The sequence below is a fragment of the Tigriopus californicus genome, chromosome 8, assembly GCF_007210705.1.
Source record: "Tigriopus californicus strain San Diego chromosome 8, Tcal_SD_v2.1, whole genome shotgun sequence".
Taxonomy (NCBI): Eukaryota; Metazoa; Arthropoda; class Copepoda; order Harpacticoida; family Harpacticidae; genus Tigriopus; species Tigriopus californicus.
In genome coordinates, this window is record NC_081447.1 from 12,019,509 (window position 1) to 12,043,141 (window position 23,633).

The 23,633-nt window shown below is 39.2% G+C and overlaps 2 protein-coding genes across 5 annotated transcripts in view; both read right to left on the minus strand.

Moving 5' to 3' along the window:
- Positions 1-1,279, minus strand: part of LOC131885021 (uncharacterized) — a 4,405-nt gene extending 3,126 nt beyond the window's left edge. Inside the window, exons 1-9 of one of the 3 annotated variants that reach the window (XM_059232940.1) lie at positions 1,248-1,279; positions 995-1,090; positions 813-847; positions 642-747; positions 516-580; positions 424-441; positions 288-360; positions 157-172; positions 14-54 (exon numbers count right to left, since the gene is read on the minus strand). In XM_059232940.1, the coding sequence (XP_059088923.1) occupies positions 14-54; positions 157-172; positions 288-360; positions 424-441; positions 516-580; positions 642-747; positions 813-847; positions 995-1,090; positions 1,248-1,251 (454 nt within the window). In that variant the 5' untranslated portion in view covers positions 1,252-1,279. The remainder of the gene's footprint in view (positions 1-13; positions 55-156; positions 173-287; positions 361-423; positions 442-515; positions 581-641; positions 748-812; positions 848-994; positions 1,091-1,247) is intronic. The other 2 variants (XM_059232941.1, XM_059232943.1) reach the window with 2 other exon arrangements.
- A 6,547-nt stretch (positions 1,280-7,826) lies between these two features.
- LOC131885026 (uncharacterized) lies at positions 7,827-17,829 on the minus strand. Of its 2 annotated transcripts, XM_059232951.1 has the most exons (15): positions 17,351-17,829; positions 16,293-16,385; positions 16,105-16,139; positions 15,933-16,038; positions 15,803-15,867; positions 15,719-15,736; positions 15,569-15,641; positions 15,462-15,477; positions 15,220-15,260; positions 14,957-15,061; positions 12,641-12,764; positions 11,407-11,528; positions 8,315-8,397; positions 8,135-8,243; positions 7,827-8,045 (listed from the first exon to the last, which is right to left on the minus strand). In XM_059232951.1, the coding sequence occupies exons 1-15, from the start codon at positions 17,352-17,354 to the stop codon at positions 7,945-7,947; spliced, it is 1,095 nt and encodes a 364-aa protein (XP_059088934.1). In that variant the 5' UTR covers positions 17,355-17,829; the 3' UTR covers positions 7,827-7,944. The 2 variants fall into 2 exon arrangements, with proteins under 2 accessions (XP_059088934.1, XP_059088933.1); XM_059232950.1 differs by lacking the exon at positions 17,351-17,829 and having other exon boundaries at positions 16,293-16,533.
- Between the last annotated feature and the right edge of the window lie 5,804 nt (positions 17,830-23,633).

Below are 23,633 nucleotides of genomic sequence, written 5' to 3' on the forward strand. Positions count from 1 at the left end.
AACACCTGCGAACCTTCTGCAGAGCTCAACGATATCAACATATCAAAATCCAACCTAAAGAAGAAAAAAATCGATAGGAAGACGCTGGCATATAAAATCCTACTGATAGTCTTTCCTGATATTCGATATCCACGTATAAACGACAAGGAAGCTTACCTGATTTGGCACAGATCTAAAGGCAGAGTGAAGGCAAACGTAGATTTGTTGTGTTTTGATTGAAAAACTAGTAATTTAACAACATCACAAACAAGGACAAAATTTTGATCATACTTGGATTTAAAACTTACTATTGTCGATCCGGTTGAAATTGTATGTACAAGTCTCACTTGGCGTCATGTCCGCCGAGGGAAATCCATTATTCTATAAGGACGTGAACAATTGGTACCTATCAGAGAAAAATATGCGAATTCGTCATTGTCTTACCCGAATGTATGTACAATTCTAAAAGAAAAACAATTTGCATAAAAAGATGTAGCCAAGTGTTGAAAATGAGTTCGACACGTTTGACTTCTTACTTGAGAAATGGTCTGCTCAGTTGAACAGTCACCGGCCACATCAAAAAGACAGCACACTCCGAAACCTCAAAAAATCAATTCCGGTCGTCCGTTATGTTCCAATTCAATCTTTATCTCAATGATTACCTGCAGCGCAATTGCCAGACGGAGATCCACGCATGTCTGCGCACTCCGTGGAAGTCAAGCAAGTTCCGATCAGATTTCCAGCTCCGGTTGTTGTACAAGCTTCGTTCTAAAACAGTGGGCAAACGTGTTTTGGGACTGTCGGACTAAAACACGAAGTCTCGACCTACTTACCTCAAAGGTGACGATATTGAAAAGGCTGAATAACCCTACAAGCAGAAAGAATAAGATCAATAACCAAAGTCATTGAGTACTCAAAACAAAAGTATGATATCAAGTTTCATTCCGAACAACAAATCCAACGAGAGTCATCTCCAGTCATCTTAGAGAACCTGTTAATGTTGTAGTTTGCGTACTTTTTTGTCGTGAGGTGGTTATATTGCGCCGCTCTGACATGGCTCCACCAATGAGACAGACCACCAATCCAAGTACACATAAACAGCTTCTGGAAACTAAAAGGACATGATATGATGAAAATAACGCAATGTCTTGGAAACCAAAACGTTAATTCAGACTAAGTCAAATAAGACCAAGTCTTGAGTTTTTTAACGAAATAGTCGACAAGAAATATCATGTCCCAGACCGAGTATTTCTGCAAGTTGGAATTACCCATGACTTGTGAGCCGAATGACAAGAGAATCACTATTAACCGCTTGCTCGAGGAAGAGTCATTAAGAAACCACGGGTTCGCGCTCTCGATCAACTGCGAGTGCGCTAGAGTACCGCAAGAGCCAAACTCACCGTGTTTCCCGGCGACAAACGCCGTCAAAAAGACTTGGCGAGCCCGGAACGAGCCAAGCAATCCCAACAAGCTTCATTGCTCTGTATGACTGCACTTGTAACCATTTGAATTGTCGACATTCTTCTACGGGTAAAAACGTGGTTGAGAGGTACGTTTTATTGTATCTTTGCATTGATATGATAAAATGTGTTAAGTCACATTCTCTTTGCCAATTGCTTGAAACGAAGAAAAACAAAGTTCATTTTAAGTACGCGTACATTTTTGGATAGTCTAAGAAGCCTTTCGCCCAAATAAGGAGAAACTTCGTCTTGTGTTTGCCTCTTTTAGTCAATGGGAATAGACGATCTATACTTAGTTCAATGCATGCGAGTCATACCTAACTTTGTAACGAGCTTTAGAAAACTTCTTCACTCCCATTAGCATCAATGACAGCTTCGACATAATTGTGAGCTCATGCCAAAGACAAAAAAATGTCTGCACCGTTAGCTTCAAACACTAGAACGAACGTTTGATTGGTCTTTGGCTGGCAAATTCTAAGGACATTGCGCAAAGATCTTGTTGTTTAATGTCTATTTAGTCTGGATGGCTGGGTTGGTCCTTTGAGTTGTCCATGATAATGTCTTTATATATAGTATCTAATCCGACAAAGAGGCAAAATTAGTACCTACTTTGTCAAATCTTTGTGAAGAACCCATTCCTTAGCCAGCTCCATTGTGGCGAAATCCTCGCTTGCCAAGAGGGCAAATCAAGTATACCTGAGATTGGACCCAGAACGAAAAACAATGTATGAATAAGGAAAAATTATCACTAGCCATTATTTCCCGACGTATTCTCCCTCGACTTCGATGCACTTGGTCATCCTGCAGTGCCACCTCTCAAAAACGCATAAAAAGCCATCCACTAATCAGTGTTGCGGGACCCCTCTCCACCTCGGTCTGCAGCTTCATATTGTTGTTTTAGTGATCCCTAGGAAAAACGAGTTTTCTAAACATGTGAATGTAAGCCGGTGCGAAATTTCTTGAGTAGGGGGCGTGCTTGAAGAGTTTTATACCTCTCCCGGCCATGGATGGTGTCTAGTGTTTTTTTTGTGGGGGGGGGAGAGGGGGGGGAAGGGAAAGAGAGTGGGTAATTTTCAACGGAGCGAAAATGTTCGAGTGCGTGTGGTTTGCCTTTGCAATAACTCTAAATTATACTCGCACCATTGAAGTCTGGCGGCATTTTATATTTCTTGCTTTGCCTCACTTTCCATTGCTTCTGAGAATGAAGTAAATATTTGGTTAACTAACGGCAGGTACTGGATATTATCAACATTGAAGAGGGAAATTCCAATTGACACAAAGGCGCAGTAGCTGTTTTGGCCAGGGTGTTTCAAATAACGAAGCATCGATTCTCTGGAACAAATGAAATGACGTCTGCCACCAAAGACGCCCTCAGGGCAGCAATAGCAAAAATCAACTTTGACGGAATTTCTGCCATCTTCTACCATACCATGGCAGATAGTGGATAAGCAAGAATTATGCTTTATGATGTTTTCTTTTTATTGCAGCTATACTATTATCTAGAAGTTTTAAGGAATAGCCAAAATGCATATTTTGTAATTGAGATCGAAATGATATTTCAATCCACCAGACATACATTTCCGTTTTATATCAAAAGCCATTTTGACGAAAAATAGATCAACGCGACCAGGATGAGATTTTGTCTAAGTTACCCCTCCTACATGAAGAGAAAGTTCATTACGGGCCCATTGACCCAAAGAAAACTCACCACTTCAACTTCAACAATAATTTCTATGCAAGATGATGGTTCACCTCAAACAGCCATAAGTACCGGAAAATGTTCGGAAACGAATATTCATCACTTCTGAAGGAAACTGGTGTGGACTGTTGATTCACGTTGCCTTATCTCCATCAGAAAGTTACAAACAGTCCTTCAACATGAGGTCAGTTAGACGACGAGATCTACTTCCACCAAACACCTTGGGAAGCAGCTATACGAAGTATGGTCTGGCATAGAGCTAAGCATATTTCAGTCCTTAGTAAGATCTATACCAGAGTGATAAAAAAGGGTGTTGAATTGAAAGTTGAATTGACTGGCTGTTAATGAATGAAGTCACTCATTCCGTTCATCAGGTGCATTAGTTTGATCAAGGGACAAGAACTTTGCTCTCACGGTGCATGAACCCGAATTTAGAGGTTTTGCGATTCCAAACTGATTAATTTCCGTCGTTGTGCCATGAAGATCGAAGCCTTACTTGCGTGCAATTTTCTAATAGCAAGAACTTGAACGATTTAGTAAGGAATAGAAATACTTTTCAGACTTCAATCGGCATCATCTAACATTTCATTTCTTGAAATTCAATGTGTTGTGGCGAAATGAACGAGAAATTAAATATAAAACTCAACAAAAACAGGAAAGAACGACCGGTTTTTCGGGAGAATGAGTCCACGATTGATCCAAATCAAGAAACTTTTTGAAGTTCAGCTGCTGCTGAAATTTGAATTTATTTGACAGCATCCAATAACGAAATTAGTTGCCTTTTTGTCATGGCAAAGTTTTCCACGAAGGTCGTGTTTTGGCACTTGGTCCAAAGATAGAAAGTTTTATACTAGAAATGTTTTAACCGTTAATCTCGCTGAACTTCCAAAAGATCTTGTTGTTTAATTTGGCTCCCTCCAACATCAAGGTCTACAGGGTAGTTCCAATTGGACACACGTTGTTAATAAAGATATACTTTCAGGTCAAGCAATAAAAATGTTGTTGCTGTTTGTGCTGGTGCTACTGTTTGTTAAATCTACCTCATTATTTGCTTCAAATTTGTACGGTGCTTTTACGTTGAATTTTCAAAAATTCAAGATCATCTTCATGTTCTGCTGGAGCAGCCTTTCTTTGGCTCAAATGTGGAGAAGTTGAGTGAACTGTAGTGAAGACTTATGCTAAATAAATATTTCAAATATTTAATATTTGAATGAATTCGATGTTACATTATATATCTCTCTAAGAATGCATGTGTTGCTTGGGCCGAAGAAGTATGTGAAAGTGTAATTTCCTTTTTTTTGCATGAACTATGCTGTAAGTTGACTAATGTCTAAGATTCTTAAGCAACAATGATGTTGATTATAAAAATAATTCTTTTGATTTGTCACCCACTATGATATTTCTGATATTTCTCGCGACAGGGGAGCAAAACCTTTGTGAAAAACATTCATCAAACAGTGTTTGTTTCGTAAAACATCAAAATAATTGAATAGTCAAAGGAAATGCAACTTTTTATAACTTATTTTTATGTCTTTGTAACTGATTTTTTTCTGGCTTTCATAAGTAATGTCTAATTATTGAATTGACCAAGAGCACCATAACTTCAGTCATGTAAGAAGCACCATGATTCAAGCCCTATTAATTCAGAACTTTGATGCCAATTGGCATTGCCATGATGTCACAATCCTTGCATATCGTCTTTAATGCATAGGTGGGGCGATTAAAAGCAAAGCAGTCGGTACAACGAAAGGGGCAGGGATTTGGCGAAACGGACAAAGCAGTTTGCCTGGAGGCACTTATACTTGTCTGTTTTAACAAGTAACAGCAAGTCTTGAACTGGCAAAACGCAGTAATTGCTTTGATTCTCCGGGTACAAATAATCAAAGTTTGCTTGCATCTTAGAAGGTTTGTGGGCACAACAATGTTTCCATATTGGATGTAAGCCTCTTTGCCTTGAAAGAGTTGGTCAATCCTTGTAAGATCATGGCACAATCTGTTTATTCTCTTGTTCATTTTGCGTCCGAATCTCCGCAGTAGTGTATAAAGTAGTTCCAACATTGTAGAGAACAATCAGAGGCGTCAAAAGTTCCATGTTATGGCGATAAAAAGGCAAGCCTACCAAATTTATTTTGTGAGAAATGCAAGAAATATCAACCCAGACAAAAAACAGCTAGGGCGAGGTACAAGTCCTACCAAACAAAACGGCGGCCCTACCACCCCGAAATATCTAATGTGGCAAAAGTAATCACAAAGTTTGTCTGTCTTCTTAAGAATTAACTTTGACTGGAATGATCGATAAAACAACCCTTGGAAAAGTTTTAGGCATTAAACTGGGTCTTCTGAAAGCATTCGAACAATTATTGTTCCGTTCACATTACTTAAGTTCATCATGAAATATGCATGATTTAAACATGAGATTGTAAGTGTAGCAGGAGATTATATCTGTGGCACATAATTGTTATCATCAAAGAGTTGTGAATATTCCGTAAGAAGTGATCTCAACCACCATCATATCTTCAAGGAAAAACTCCAGCGCCCCCAACCAGGATGCCATATCATTGAGTGCATCGTACTCGGCAGGGAGTGAGTTTTATTCCACAGGGCTAGTGGGGATTGGTCAAACCAGCAACAATCATCGGTGAGGAATGATGGCTGCATTTTCGAAGGGAGGAGAAAGAGGAAATGAAATTCCTGTCAACCACAATCGGCTATCACAACCCTCTCATAACCGAGGAGCAATGTGTGTTCCTTCAAGGAAGACAATCGTATTCAAACTCTTGAGGAGAAGTCAGAGCTTGAGCCTCTCCGAGGAGGAACCACCAAACATCGTTGACCCTCACGACCATTCTTGTATGTGGGATCGAGGCATTGTTGTAGTGCAAGAAGAGTGGGGACTGTTTTGAAGGACAGAGATTGTCATCATTATATCTGTAAAAAAGGTCGAACCGCTTTTTCAACACGTTTTCCGACTTTATATGGTCTATTAGACTTTCTGGGGTTTATTCTCCTTTTTCCAGCTTTTTTGCCGTTTTCACACATTCCGTGTAGTGTTCACATTCATTTTATTTTCCTTTGAATATTCCTGCTTTCTTCAACGTATCAACAACAAACAAAACGCAAAAGATGGCGCACGTCGAGATCACGTTCTCATGTTTGAAACCAGTGTGAGCTATGGAGATGTCACAAGCATCTCTAATACTATAGAAACCTCAAAGCTGTATGGCTTCGAACTGCAGTGAAAGGTCAAAGAAAACGCCTTGCATAGGTACCTACTGCCTACTCATTTCTCGCTCTCCTTTTCTGATGTCTTGAAGAGTAGGCTCCAAGACTGATATGGATGGAAAGCTTGGCATAAGCATTAATAATCTAAAGTAACTTGCTAACTATTTCTTCAGGTTCACCAGATTGAGGGAAAGACCCTTCCAAATGGGAAGTTTTAGGATATCAGCTACCTTTTAGGACCTGTTGTGGTCTCTTTAATGCCAAGATGTTTGAAATTGGCAATCAAACGTATTTTACCTCAAATTCTAGAAATACATTTGTCTTGAGATTTGATAAGGTGTTACAGAATTTGCTTTGGCTACAGTTACTATATGGCTGAACCACTTACTTTAAAGATGGTGCCCCAATTGCCAACGGCATTAACTTTACATTGAAACCATAACAACGCATGTTGAAAAACAGCATTTTGAAGAACGGAAGCCAATGTTAGCAAGTCATTTCTAGAGACAGTACTGAGCGTGCCAGTGGCTAGGCTGGCATTGAGTGTTTTCAGTAAATATTCTTGGCCAATTGCGGCCAATTTGACTAATCTTTTTTACATGAAAGATACACATGATTCTTTACATGATGTATCTAGAGCAATTTTCAAATAGGGAATGCAAGCTTTAGTTTGTAACACATTATCCCTTCCACCTTGTAAGTGCTTTTTTCGCACACTTTATCGGCAATTTTACCATTTTATCAACTATTTCGTCATTATTACCAACTTTTTTAGCCGTTATTTTGCCACATTTAATCGACTATTTTTACAGCTCTAGTTATCATATGTGAGTAGGGAAAGATAGGAAGCCGTGCAAGGAAGCGAGAGGACTTGAAAAAGTGCCAAGTCTGGGTACAGCACTTCTTTACTCCGCTAGTGGACCCCCAATCCCTCTGAGTGGACGTCATTCAAGGAATCTTTCAAATTTGACCAAAATCCAATTTTCTATTGAAAACGCAACCGAGGAAGCTTACAATGTCTATCATTTTTTACACTTTCAAAAATGCTATCTACTCGTAGGTTTTCAGTGGTTTGATATATTAATCAGAGCTACTTTTAATGATGCCTTGATAGTCAAAGTTGGTCCTTGTGTTGTTTTAACAATGAAAAACGCAATTGCATGTCCGGCAAAATATCTTTAAGTGTAGTGGGTACACCATGTGTGCACGGGAAAAGCTGTTGCATAAATTTTCAGCACCAAGTTCATTCACCAAAATGTTGAGGACCTCTTTTTATTCACAAACTACTAACTACTTGCTCGGCCCCTTTTTTTATAATCAAAATTCCTGTAATCTATCCTTCTTTGATAGGTCCTTGGATGGGCGCAATAAAGTAGCCCCCGCGTAATATTTTGGTGGTCCAGGGGAAACAGAGATGTATCTTTAAGAGAACCAAATGCGAAGCAAATCGAAAAATAACTACGGCACCAGTTTATAGATCATATTATGTTGTGTGTGAACCATTATTCATTTCAACAAATAAGCTTGCCATTATTGAAAATCGAAACAAATCTATAAATAAACACGAATGTTCCATTCCTCGATCTAAGCGCATGCCACTTGTTCAAAATCCAGATTGAAGCCCGTAATACCAGCAGTCCCAGCGGTTAAGCTTCGTACTCCGACTTCGAACGATCCCGAAGTAGCTAGAAAGTAACATGAGAAACATGGATAAGGTAGCGAAATCTATGTTGATGTATAATTGCTACAAAGAATAAAGAGTTATTCTACTTACTAGTCACCGTGGCTGGACCAGTGTCACCGTCTTTTCCAAGCACTCCTCCGCAAGCCATTGCAGCCGTAGGTGTCATGACCGTTATATGACTGAGCGGATCACAAGTGGACTGGTGGTCGATTGAATTTTTGACAGTGGAAGATCTATTAATTAATATTTTGACAAAAAATAGTTCCTTACCTCAGCAATAGCATCAGGAGCCGATAACAAAAACGGATCTGGGGTTTGAGTTGCCGATTCTGTCAAACTCAACCGGCAAAAACCTACCCAATGATAAAGAATGTCATAAATCATTCATTACGAGTTTCGCGAGGAACAATGGTAAGGATTTGTAGGATAGTAGTAACAAAGTTACAATAATTCGTTCCTTTTTTTCGAAAAAGGAACTGTAATATTGGCCCTTTGGTAAGACGTAATTACCTTAAAATTTAATAAGTTTATTGCTCATTTATGTTTTGCTATAACAGTTTTCTCTCTGATGTATTGTAGCATATTTAGTTCCAAATCGTTAGGTGTAGAGTGGATAGTTCTTTAGTTTGATTGCATTGGTTATTGATAGTTAGAAATTATTGTTCATTAGTGTATTGATTATATTTTTGTTAGATCAGTTTGTTTAGTTTATCTCTGCGTTTTTATTTTGTTCACCCAGTTTCGGTTCTTGATTCCTTGCTTTTCTCTGGCCCTTACTTCTTGTTTATCATATCCATCTTAGATTTGTATGTTTAGTTTGATTTAAGGTAGTTTCTTCCTCTTTTGCTTTGTGGTCCTGTAACTCAAGACAACATTGCATAGTCTTTTAGATCTTTTCTTTTTCCTGGTCTCTTGATTTTGATGCCAGTTCTTCCTGCATTCATGATGGAAGCTATTTCTGGAAAAGTCGGCAAAGAGGCTAGACAATGTTTGGACTTGGTCTTAGCTGGGAAGGATCCTTCCATAGTCAATAAGCCTTTTATTATAGAGGCTTTAGTTGCTTGGGTCAATGAAACCAGGGTGCTGCTTGAAGAACAGGCTCACCCAATCGTTGAGAAGTCGACTGATTTGACCAATGTAGAGCTTGATGAGGTGTCTCCACTTATAGTAGAGCAGGATGATAGGATAGTTTTGGAGGAAACAGTCTCCAGTTTATCGAAAGCAGCCTTGTCCTGAAGAAGGAAAAGGCTGCCAGTTTGACCACCCTAAATGGGGTCAAAGGCTTCTCAAGTTCGGCCTTGAGAACTACAATGGGAGGAAGGATGTTCGAGGGTAATTTTCCATTTTTTTATTCGTGCGTGTGCCGTCAGTCCATGAGACTTAAGAAGTGCTTTAATGTACGGTGTACCTCCGTCCGTGTAGAGGGACCCCAACGAAAAGCGAGAAATAGGCTAGCTCAGTCTCGCAGTTTCAGAGCTGATCCTATTCCTATGCCAAGTCCCGCCCTAACTCTCCACTCTAACCCATTTAGCTTCCTTCTAGTCCTCGAGAATCCAGGCTAGGCCGAACAATGAAGTCCACATCTCTTCTTTCTCGGGCTCCTTCATTGTTTAATTTGCTTCCCTCTAATATTCGTAGGGAATACGTAGGCCTTGTTGATCCGGTAGCATCTTTCATGTCAGACTTACACCAATTTTTGAGTAGCGTTCCAGATCAACCCTATAGTCAAGGGCTAGTTCGGTCTGTTAACTCAAATTAGTTGGCAGGCCAAATATCAAATTGTTAGGGTTGAGAGCCACTCAGAGACACAATGTTGAAAGAAAAGCAAGACATAAATGAGAAGTAAAAGTAGCGTGATAAAAAGAGAGGCCAATAAAGATTCAAAGGTCAACAGACGAACTATAACCTTCTAATTTCATAGTACGGGAGATTACATTCCCTGCTGCGTTTAGAAAAGCCCGTGAAAAAAGAAAAAAAGAAACGAGAATAAACCTGTTTCATGACATAAAATGTGGAACGCATATTTTTGCCGTCTGAACATACAATGTTTTTGATTGGTTTCGTTTATTCCTTGGGCATTTTTAAGTGCTAATGGGAACACGATCTCTTGAGATGTGCCGTACAACTAAAATGAATTGTTACAATTTGTCTATTTTGTACTTTTTAATTTTCATATGATGTTTGTTTTGTTTTGTTTGTTACGAAGTCAGATGGCAGCTCTCTCGCTCGGTTTGCCATCTGAATGATGGGCGGCCCAATATTTCCTCTCTGTTGTCGCAACCAAACGTGCAACGTTCATTATTACCTAAACCCCGGAAATAACCCCAGGTTCGCCCATTTAGGCTGTTAAAGCAGCAACTCATGCTCTAATGTAAATACCGCAAAATAGCTTGGATTTGGCTAGCCTGGGATTAAACCAGAGTTTGCATTCCGGAGAGCAGATGCTCAACCAATACGGTACCCCAAGCAGCCTCAAAAGGTATATATTCATATGACATCTGCCAATAGCCTCCTTGCGCTACGCGAGATATAGTTCACTTTCGGCACCTGTGAGGGCGATTTGTGAGTCAGCTTCTGCCAAATAAAGGGCAAAGTGGGCCAATTCCTCTTTATTGAATTGTAATGCGTTTGTGTTTTTTTCTGGCTAAATCTATCAAAATCTTAGTTATGATTAATGACCCGAGTCACATTATGCCCGGAAAAGCAATCACGTTCAAGGCAAGGCAAGAGCAGTTTATTTAGCAATCTATCGTGGCTCTTCCAGTTTTCTTTGGCTGTTTGACGTTGCAAATAAGGGTGCCTATGGATTGTTTGCTTGATGTGGAACGCTAGTTGAAAGATTGTCCAAGGCTGATTTGAAAGATTGTTAGTCTTTGACTAATAGGACTCCGCGCAAATGAATTTCCCTTATGTTATGCCTTATCAAAAAATCAATAGTTTTTATCAATGGCTTACGTGTTACCAAAAAGGAAATAATCTGAAAACCTTCCTTGGACGAATCAAGTTAATTGCCAAAACCTTGCCAATTCCAGTTACTAATTTCCTGACATGATCGCCAACAAAGAATTAAACGGGTATCTGAAAACTGTTTACCAAATAACTAGGATATATAAGTACAAATTCTGCCCTGATATTGCAAAGTATGTCATTAGTGGGAATCATAAAAAATATAGTTACAAAATATCCCCATGTTGTGGTTTCATGTTACAATGTTATACGTAACGAGCTGTAGCATTCATATCTGCCACGTAATATATGACTCAACAAAGTTGATCTGCTTCATCGCTTAATGAACCAATACGTATTGGAGCGTCATCTTGTCCACTTCACTCCGTTCATTGTCGTCATAGCCTAACACTTACCAAGCTCTTGTCGGAAGCAATTCTTATAAAGCTGATCGGTCAAAAGCTGACCCCCGGCGTGGTTATAGGACTGGAAGGATCCACTTTGTCCGGTGAAATATTGTGTGCATCCAGGGGGAGCTCTGAAAAACATGACCCAGGCGAAAAGACTTGAACACGTATTTAAGGTAAAATAGTACATACGGATATTTTCTAAACCAACCATTTTGCGTTTGTTTTTTACCTCTGTGTAGTTCAATTGGGGTATTGCTACGACTGATCACAAGCCCAATGAGGAAATTACCATTAATCAGTAAAAAGTTAAGTCAGTAATACAGTACTAATGAACGAGCCAACTTTAATCTCTGGGTCAAATACCAAGTAACCCAGTTTCCGTTTTCAATTTTTACTTGCAAACTATCTGGCGATGCATGAAAATCTTTTTCCAGCATGTTGAGACTAGGGACCCTGGATGCACTCTAAAACTTCGTTAGATCATAACAAGGATGCAATTGCCCCGACGTTAAATGATAGGCTTTTAACGTCGCGGACTTCTAGATATATGGACTGCGAACAGAAGTCAACATTTTTTGTATCTCCTAAACCGTTCATCTTTTTACAAATAAGCCCTTCATACGACCAGAAGATCTGGTTGAAAAAATGAACTTGGCCAAATTTGAGCCCAACGCTATGTTTAGGGAACTCAGGAGACATGTTCAAAGTTATGTAATAAACTATATATAAAGTTCGAATATTCGGCCTGCTCTTGGTCAGCTTCATAAGCTTTTGACAACATAACTTTGAAACGATCAACATTACAATTAAACAGTAAAGAAATTATATAGCTTTATTTAGGGAGATCTACGTTTCTTATTTTATTACTTTAATTCAAAAAGTGTCTCAGGGTGGCTATGACCAAGAGCAGCTTGATTTGCCGGAAAGCTCGTTTACAGTCCATATTTCTAGAAGTCCGTGATAAAGTCGAACGATCAAAGCATCAATGCGGCAATAAACTCAGAATTATTGATGCTCTCTGTTGACACTGCATACCCAAGTTGAGGTATCAGTGTAATTTTAAGATTTGATCAAACTCCACCATTACTTTATGACAGAATTAGTTAATAACCTCATTCCACAGAGCTTGATTTGGTTTGAAAGCATATGCCGACCTTAGATATTTGCTTCCATACAACACCAAAACCTGTCCATTGAGTCTTGAATTGATATGTGCGAATGGATCTGGAATTCCACATACTTAGCCAGATTGTCGCAGGTGTAATATGTGGCTTTGATGTCAAACGTTCGACTCCCAGCTCCGGTTCCTTTGGCAATGGAGAGCGTGCCAGCTGAGTCTCCACTTGTGCCCGTTTCAAAATACACTGAAAAAGTAAAGCGATGCATAATGTATCGCCGGGAGAAAATGGATTGCCAGGATTAAGAGGCTATTGTGCGAAAACAGTTGCCTCTTGGTAATTTCTTTAAACCCTTGAGAAGGCAACCGTCAAATGTTCAATGAATAACTTCTTAAGCTTCTAAAACCCCTGTTGGAAACGAGTAAGGTTCTGATCAGTTTCACGAGAAAATTGCAAAATTTTACAGTATAAATCTGAGCAGATGATGGCTCACGAACTATGTTGCCAATCCCGAATTAGAACAACTTGATTTACAATCTCCAATCAATCATATTTTCTGACGACTACCCGTCGACGAAACACGAAACGCATTTCATACACATACTTGTGCTCATACACGGATTGCCAATTCTCCTTGCCTCCTTGATTGCTTGTTCTCTCGTTATTTCTCAAGCTCATTAACGTTTCATTGCACAAATTGCCTTTATACAGCGAAATAGGCAGTCCATTCTTAGATCGATCTTGAGAACCAGAAGCCAATTTTTTAAACCCAACGAGTGAATCTTAGATCGAGAAAAAGTCGTACCATGCGACATAAGTCGGATCTTAGGTAGGGGCTTGGGCATTAACCGATATTAATGTACACTTGCCATGGTGCTGAGCGAATGCTCATTCTCGTTAACGTCCATGCCTTATCTCGTAGGTATGAGCGTTTAAAAAAACTCGCCTCTGGACCAATTACCACAAGGCTGGAAGTGTTACCAACAATAGTCAAGTAATAGTACTAGTCCATGTTGCAATTTACTGGATTACCTGGATAGATCCAGCTAGAGAATGGAGTACATAAGTGACTAATTTCACATGGTTATAAGTTAACGAGAATTGCGGGGAGGGCAAATTACTTTGGGAAAAGACCTTGTAAATGGAAGCAATTGGAATCACTCGATCGAGTTATAGGATGATCACAAAACATTTCATCACCAGTCACTGGATTCGCGTTTTTGTGGCTGTTTCCTGCTCCTGTGAAAAAACCTTCGGTGGATTACGTGGACTCCTTCAAATCGGCAAGGCAATTTTTCAACGGATCCATCTGCCATAGGGATGATCCAGTTTTCCTACCAATTAATCAGGTTGATTTGCGCGTACCCAAACACGAAATGTACTTGTCTGTAAATTTGGTATAAAGGCAACTACAATCTTGAGCAAATTCGATCTCAGAGAGTTATAATGAAAAGGATGTGAGTGTAAGGAAATCCACGGGTTATTTGTCTCAGTTATCAATAAGACTGAAATCAGCAAACGCCATGAAAAACCAACTCGGAAATCTTTGCATTATTATGAAAGGCATTTAATTGATCAAATTGTCAATTCGTCTCCTCCTTATTAAGATGGCTGAATGATCAACTCTATAGTAAGACCCGTCAATATCATTCTCCTTTGGCCCATTCATTCTTTCCAGATTGTTCCCATTACGTTCGTAGGAGCTATCATTAGCGTGCATTGAAATAATTTTGCTATGATATCACAGCTAACTCTCCTACTGAATGGTAAAACACCAATGTTAAATTCTAAAACAGCAGCACTTTCTTCACATGTTTCCCTTATGAATCAGAATCCCTCGCACGCAAAGTATTCGGCAAAACAACTTTGAGATTCGAAGTTGTCTGCTCAGAAAAACATTGTTCTGTCAACAAGATTTGGCTAAAGAAAAAATGGGCGTTCCTAAAAGAATCATTAAAAAGAAATAAACAAAGCTCATACTCCATATAAGTCATATCGCTGCTAATGGCGGGAAATACGAACAGGTTAAATGCGATATCACAATAATGAGAGCTAGCATAAGACCACGGATCAATCTCAAGACTCAATTTTCGGCCGAAATATTTGGCAGACATTGTAATTCCTAAATTGACTATGACTCTCCGTCGGTTGATATATCAAATTTAAGCTAAAGTGGCGCCCTTTACCTTAAAACGCCCAAAGCAAAAATATCACACGGCAGAACCCTGATCAAATCTTTTGCCTCGGGTAACAACGCAATGGCAAGATAACAAACCATATCTTGGCCGACCGTAGGTTTGCCATGTCTTCAATGAGAATTGCCTTGAAGTTAGTGTATAAAGCATTTGACCGCATGACCGTGTTTCAAAAAAATATGCGTGGCACCAAATTCATAACGAGGTTAGGGGAAAGAAGAATGCGTTTTTGGTTTTGCTTACTGTGTTGTCCAGTTAATGATCCGCACACAGTGGGAGGAAAAGCATTCGCCGAGGATGAAAAGGGGCTTGAAACAGTTACGGCATCCTCTGCCGTACCACAAGTGCCTGTGGAAGCAATAGATATGATGATTTGATGACAGTAGACTCTTTATGTCCTATCTGGATCAAGAGGAGTTGGTCATGGTTTTGATTTCAATCGAAGCAACAGGACAAAAACAACAACATTATTATCATTGATCACCATGATAAGGGATTATACTCACCCGTGGCACTGACTAAAGTTGAGAGTGTTCGAAAATCTAGCCTGCAATGGAATGAATAATGAATGAAGTTACTTCACTATTGTAAAGCATGTGAAGGGGGCTTTTAGAAAAGCGACCGAAAACAAGTAGTATCGAGTAAGCCATTGGTTTCTTGGGTCAAGTATTTGGAAAACAAAGCAACGATCGTTTCAAGCGGTGCAGACCTAATGATTTCAACGCTTGTTGAGACTTGAACAACTTACCGGATCTGACATAAATCTTAAAGAGAAAAAAGAGCATGCCAAATCAATTCCAGTGTGAACACATGCACTGAACACAGTAAAAAATAGTGAGAAAAAAATGATCTTACTGTCGCATATCCTTTTGAAGTCGAACGTGCAAGTTTGGCCCGCTGTCATATCAGGTGTCGGATTTCCATTGTTCTAAAAGAATAAATGATGTTTTGATGCTTCCAATCAAAGTGATTGGTGCAAGTAAGTTAAGGCTATCAATGACTCACCCTAATGTAGGTACAATTCTGAAAAGTGAAAACAAGGTGACAGGTTGGAAAAAGTGAGATTAAGTTTCGTGTTTGAATTCTTACCTGATTAATGGTTATTGTACTTCCACACTCCTCACTCACAATAAAAAGACAGCAGACTCCAAAGCCTAAAGAGCAAAAGCAAAATCTTACAAATTTGAATGAATGAGCTTTTTGAATAGTTGGCACTAACCTGCAGCGCAGTTTCCGGAGGCTGATCCACTTTTGGACGCACATTCGGACGAGGTCATGCATGTCCCTCCGAGATTTCCAGTTCCAGTGGTGGTGCACGGATCATTCTAAAAGGCAAGAAAGTGTTTTGGGCAATTGTTAAATGTTTAGTCAACAAGGCTTCAATGTCTTACCTTGAACGTGACTACGTTAAATATGCTAAACAACCCTAAAATCAGCAAAGGAAGCAATTGAACGAAGCAGAAGCATTGAGCTTTTTTGTGTTTGTCTATCAAATGGATTTAAGTGTTCTAAAGTTTTCTTTGAGCCGACGTGTCCACCCTATTATTGCTCATGTTAATTTGACAATGACAAACCGTACTTTTTTGACGAGCATTTGTTGAGTTGTTGACGTTATCAGAAGCCACTGATCCAATCAAGACGAGGGAACAAAATAGCCACAAGTGAGTAGACGCTGTCAAAAAGAACAATAAGGAGAAATACAATCCGTGTAGTAACATATGTCAGAGTAGAATGTGTTAAAGAGATGATCCAATTTTAATGGTCAAAACAAGAAAACAAGCAAAACCTTGATTTTTTTCAAGAATGCATACGATTTTGGCTCTCTTCCAATATTGCATTATAGATGGTCTTTCATGGTTGCATCATTCTCATTACATGAATTTTATTCATGGACGACTTCCACAAAAATTAAGGCTGGAAAAAGTTGATGCCAATAACAACCATGCTTGTATGGCCTTTCTTAATTAATTGCTGCGGCACAAATTAAAACATGTCACTTGCCCGTCATCTACACCGACATGAATGTTAGCAATATGATATACTTTTATGAGTTGAAACATCGCCCAAAAGTCTGCATTAAATTTCAATGATTTCTAGGAAATTCTTTTGGAAATAGCACAAAAATTATATCGCATCAAGGCAAGTCCCTTTTGTGGAAATAACTTTTGAGCATTGAATAGAAATGGGAGTATCAATGATCGTCTAAAAGTTTTCAAAAGTGTATGCCCCGAGTGCTTATTTCACTTCGTAATCCGCTCGTAAGTGCGCCAAACTTTTTATCAAACCATGTTCTGATTTGTCCACAAGATAAGATTTTAACAGAAAGTATGTAGTATTGTTGAAGTCACGCAGACGTCAAAAGGTTCTGAAGGCACAGGGTCTTGACATAATATGAAAATTTTAGTTCCTTTCCTCAAATATCCTCTTGCAAAAGACTTGACATCTTGTCATCTTGAAGAAATGAGAGGCGGGGATATAACATTACTTCAAGGGGGGAACCAAGAATATTAGCAGCGAGAATATTTCCGACCAAAAACGATCAAGATGAGTAAGAAATCAGAGAATTATATAGATTGTACCTCACAGGTTTCAATACCAGTTCCAGCAATCAAGTTTGTATCTGAAATTTGATCTTACCCATTGTGATGTGCTTGATGCTGTGTGTTAGAGCCTTAAACCGCTACTGAAAGGTGGTTCGCAATTGGACGCTTACGTTTAGAAATGGTCACGAAACGCTCGCGATTCATTTTTTCCAACGGCGATTGAACGCTGATGTCCCCGTCAAAGAGAGCTCGTGAGATTTTTTAGCCTTTGGTGACGCTCCCTCGAAGAAAAAAAAGAAGCACTTACACAATGCCATAACTAAGTTAAAGGCAATCAATCGAGCCCCGTTTTCAAAATGTGTTTAAAGCTCGTGCCGCCGAACATTGACCACATTAATCCATTGTTTGGAATGCAATGGCTCTTTCATCTTCAAAAACCTTTAAGAAAAGTCATAAGAATCTTGCTGCAAGTCTGCTGCAATGATAAAGGCCTCCCTGTACAGTAGTCATCATTTTCTTTTTCCATTCGACATTTCGAAAGAGTTAGTCAAATACTTACTTCTCATTTACAGGGCGGGCGAGCAAAAAGTCCGGTCTCACTTTAGCGAAATTCGGATTAATGCAGATGCATAAGTAATTACAAAATGAAATAGAGACAATAATGCAGGTTCCTTATTGAACTACTTTGGCCATCTTTATTAAATGTGTCCACCATTGGCCTTAATGATGGCTTCAAGACGAGGCCGAAATCTGGAAACAACCTTCCTGATACAGTCATCTTCTTCTAGAATCCGCCACTTCCTATTACTCTATCTGTTGATATCCCACCATTTTTGGCATTCTGAAGATGTCTTACTGTTTTCACATTAACTCTGATAATTCTAGCAATGTCTTTTTGAGAAATTTGGGGATGAAGGAAATCGGATATTCTCAGCCTTTTCACTTGCCGCTCAGTCATTTTTACTTAAGGGGACAAAGCTAATGCTACAAGAATCGTCTTTTAGTGGTCAATCATCTGGCAGTAGATCTGTGCTTCTTTATTCGTTGGTTTTAGCGGGTAATTTAGCTGAAAGGACTGGCTCCGTTGCTCGTCCATCCTTCAATGTGGAATTCAAAAGCAACTATTGTGGCCGATTGGTCTAAAATACTCGATAGAGGCACGCCATGATTATATTTCTCATCCTCATGAAGAGGAGTGAAGCTTGAAATAATTGGTTCCTCATCCAAGATGTCAGTCTCCAAACACTTTGCTGTTATGAATATAAAGATATAGACGAATCGACAACCATTTCTACCGAAAAATATCATTCAAAGGTTATCGTGTAAATTTGGAAATAAGCATTTATTTAACCGCTTTAAAACGATCGAATATTCTAATTTCATCAACCCAATCACTATTTACATCATCTCCTCTAGCCTGAAATGAGAGGCAATTACAATAGGTATTTGGAACAGAGCTCAGGTTGTAACTGAAGTGAATCTGAGAACGAGGAAAAGTCGTACTTTACTACGTAAGCTGGATCTTGTCTCGAGCTAAGACTCACTCCATGGCTTTAAAAAGCTGGACTCTGGAAACTACTCAAAAGGTGAAAAGGGTCAATCTGTTATCGTCGGGTAGGACGCTTTCGTTTTGTCCTATGATGTGAACACTTTTGCTTTGACACTTTGGGTTATCTTATTTGCATGAATCATGGCTTTTACAGTTACATACACCATTAGTTATTCGTAATTTTATTCCTATTGCCTTTGACGTGTTAGATTGTTTGAATCCTAATTTGTCGAATTTTTGACGCCATCTTGGAGGATCTGACTCGAGCTTTTCGCTTTATGGGCATTGTTATTTGCAATCTATTTTATAGACTCAGATATTAAAAAGGTTCAATTTCTTCTGCTATTTGAATGGAATTTGCCTTCGAGTTTAATTGTCATGTCATGTTATGGTTAGTAGGTGCGTTTGAATATTCATTTAAAATCTAGAGGACTCCTGTTATTATCCCAAAGTGTACTCTTTTGTTGCCCTCTCCTTGGAACATGTGAAGATGGCCGTTTTTTTTTTGATTTAGGCTGGTCTCTTGATACTTTTGTACGAGCTTTAGCCATTCATGTCTCACGAAATGGACCATTTAAACATTTTCTGGAAGAGCAAGCACTTCACCGCAAATTCCCTTTTTAAAAGCCGCCAATCTTCTGGCACATGACTTCCAAACAAATTGAAAGAACTCTCTTTCAATTAATTTTGTCGGACAGGTGGGAGGATGTTTTTGGCTTCTTATCGTACGTTTTTTTTATTCTTTCCCTCTTGATTCAAGTCATAAAAAACAGTTTTTGATTAAGTCGTATTGTTGAGTCCCACAGGAAATGACAGCCAGAGGAAGGTAACCGACTACCATAAAACAAAAAACGGCCACTGTCGTAAAAAACCATTGTGGTTTTTTAATTGTAATTTGAACAAATAACCCAACAAATTTCCCTTCTCCTTATCAAGCAAGAGCTATTTATGACGGAGCCGACTTCAAACTATTGACTATTCATACCGATCAGTCTTTTTTATTCAAAACAAAACTGAAACCTACGACTTCAGTCCTCTGATAATATCTTTTAAGGAGAAGTAATCAAGTTGATTTCTCGCCCCGAGTGGCAAAGTCGAGGCCAGTTTGGCTCTCTGAACTTTTCTTTCTCTTTGATCGGATTACAGTCTCCATTTTTTTTGCAATACAGTCAGGTGTGCCAAATGGTTTTGTTACTACCTTCCGCCCTTGCACAACTTCTTGATAAGGCTCCCGACCAAGAAGAAGTTATCGGTGTTTTTATTGGAAAGTGTCCAGAAAGATATGGAAGCCCTTTACAAGAAGGCAAGGAGCACCTCTCAAGGCTCATCAATCTTCCTTAGGACCTTCCTCCAATATTACAAAGACCTTTATCAAAGATGACCCACCCCAATTTCCCACTTCTACTTGTGGGTGCACCTCTGGACGTGTCAATTCTTCGATTGATTTCAGAGCATGAAACAACGACTGCATTGGCTTCAGGACTCAATGACTTCTCAAATTACCTCAATAGCTCGGATGTCTTTCGCCTTCCCTTTTACAACCTTCAGATGATTGACTTGTCGGTCAAATCTGGAAAGAGGCTGTCACGGAAATCTTTAACATTAATGGCGTTCTTCAAGGAGATTCTTGCTCTCCCCCACTTGTCAATCTTTTCTTACACGACCTGGCACATTTCCTCTTGGACCAAGGAGTTCTCATTGGATCAAAACATTTGGGGCTTCTCATGTACGCGTCCGACCTCTGCTTGGTGGCAGATATGCAAGAACATTTGGGATCAGCCTTGGACTCCTTGGCGAGGTGTTGCAGAAATAATGACTTGATATTGAACGTGCCCAAGCGCTAGTTTTGCACAAAGTTGATCCATCATTTAACTTGGTCGTGAAAAATTCCCAAGCCAACATTCTTTCTACATACGTATACGTCCTGCCCGTATGGATATCATATCCATCTCAGAAAATATTTGGGAAGCAACCAACGTTATGTTCCCTATATTTCTAAAACGGCACCTTTGCCTTCCTTTCTCTTCCAAGAGTACAATAGTTTGCATTCAAAAATCGATCTATCTTAAAACTTGGCCCCCGATTTGCTGGCCTCCAATTGAAAGCGAGTACCAGAACTTCCAGTCGTGGATATTATTCCCTCAATTCCAATTCACTTATGCCAAATCCGAGTTCCAAGCCTCATCTCAATGAGCCCAGGTCATCGAAGACGGGCGTTCAGGGAGCTTTAGGACTCGGAACATTATTAGACCTTCGACTGGAAAGAGTCCCGTTCTAGTCCCAATGATTCTTGCATGTGCTCCTTATTTATGGAAAATACCCATCCATATAATTTTCTTTACTTTTAGCTTTTCATTAATATCAAAATGATGTCTCTTTACATTGCAATAAAGTATTTCTTGCAAAGATGCTCTTTGACTCTTTGAGACGTCCTATTATGAGCCACAAGCTTGAATGACAATTTCATGTGCAAAGACGAAGCTTCATTTTTTAATCCCGCGGTTTCGAATTTTGCTGTTTAAAGCTCCGTTGATGAACGGCTATAAACCACTAAATATCTCTTAGCAATTGCCCAATACAGACCGAAATCCAAACCATTGGCGGTTTTCTTACGCTCTGGTGGAAAGTTGTAAAAGCCTTCACTTCATAAACCGCAAAACCAACCACCCGTTCATTGAAATTGAAGTTGCTGACGATTTGTTACCACCTTTTTCCCCTCCATATTATGATGTAAATGTTCAGATCTAATTGCGGACAAATCAAGACTAATTCATTTGTAACAATGTGATAATGATTTAGGATGGATTTGGATGCAGCAGGAAAGGAGTTAAAAGCAATTTTGCATCGTCCGGCGCTCTAATTGGCATGGCATCTCAGATGTTCATTCGAAGCTATCTTCTACCTCTATCTATTCACTAAATTGCTTTATAAACTGGCAGCCATAAAGAATATAAATCTACAATTCAGCGTTGATCGTAAAAATCGAAACGCGTGAAATTGAGATGAATTTTGTTGGCCCAGATTACTAACTCAACGGTTACTCATTGATAGAGCACTAATACCAGAATGGTAGCAGATAGTGGTGATTAAAGCTCTTTCATTTCTTTGAAAACAAATGTGGCACTCTCAAACATGGGGCAATCCGTTTGTTCAAAGACCAGTTCCACTTGAAAGACTTGCGAAGCATTGCAACAAGCAAGCAAAACCAGAATGAACAGAGTCTGAATGAACTTGCAACGATTGAATTTCAATATGCCAACAAAATGACAAAGATGTCTACCTGAAGATAATCTTCGGAGCATCCCGTGTCTTGAGTTCCTTTGGGGTCTGCGTCAGAGCTGATGGAAAGCCCGAAAGAGCCTTGGTCTCCAGCGGCTCCTCCCCAGCAATTACGGGGGTGAAGCAGATGGCACATTTCCCTTCTTCTTGTCGAAAACAGATGTTGTAGCATTGGCTGGACAAGTGGGTAGCTAAAACGATAATAAAAATTGCCAATGGATGTATGCATCTTTTTTTCCTTCGGAAAGGTTCTCGTTGGTTAGTCACGTTTGGACTGTTTATTATAAAAAGTTGGCGAACATTGAACAAAAGTTTGATGCCAAACATTTTCTGCGTCCAATTTGTCAAGGTTTAAGAAAATATAATCATAGCATAGCAATGATGCAAAATGAAAGATAAAATGCAGTTGAAAAAGTAAAATATAGTAAGCCAAAGAAGGCTCACACACGGGCTTGAAGAAAGCAAATATAATTTAAAGTGGGAGAATCCAACTTGTTTTGTAGAGAAAGATATTCATTTGCCTCTTGCCAATTTTTAGATATCTTAGTGCACCTAAATTGCTGCACGAATTAAATTTTCTAAAGGTAACTCTCCATGAGGAGATTCTCCAAATGGCATTCTCCAATGGAAATACTAAGTCGAGATTGGAAAAATATCACATTCATATTGAAGTGTTCTAAATGCGTGTCTTACTTCCTCGGCAATGGCGGAGGCCGATGTCGGGAAGTTGAAGCTAAATGGAAATGATAACCCATTAGTTCTAGTACAAATACTAAAATTAACAGAAAATCAAGTCAAACTTGCTCCTTGCTGGATGGAAGAGAATTCTCACAAGTTGCTCAGATAAGCTATCATTAAAGGTCATGAACAATACAACAAACCGAAGTTATTCTAGCTTAACTTCCACAACAGAGACGCGTACCATAAACTTTTGATCTAGTAATATTCTCACCTGGCGAATTGTCCCGTATCTCCAGAAAAAATATTGAAGACATCCGTCCGGCCCTGCGAATGAAAAATATATATCAAAATTTACTCCATGAACTCCTTAATCATTAGTTTAATTGGATTACGTATCAGGATCTCAGCTAGTTCTCAGAAAGTCATCTCACCGAAATTCAGACGACACATACTGAGAAAGTAAAATTGCCGTAACCGCAACGACTTTTTAAAATACAAGATCCAGTTTTCCCAAAAATAAAGCGTTTTTTCCTTCAGTTATCTACCAGCATTGTCTCCCACCAAACTATTGTAGATGTAGATAGACAAGAAATGTTGTTTTGTCTTACCTCCATTTTCATCACACTAAGTACTGGGTCACTGTAAATGGATACAATAAAAAGTTGAACATTGTCCGTTTTTACGATAACATTTAGAACTGTCGAGCGAAACTACCTTTGATGTCAAATTGACGAGTGGTTGCAGTTCCATCAAAGTTGAATGTAGCTTTGTTGCATGAATCTGAGGCATCCACAATCACTAAAAAATCAGTTTAAAGTCATTATCCTCTTTCTATGGCTTATTTTACACGTAGATGTTATTGACGGGA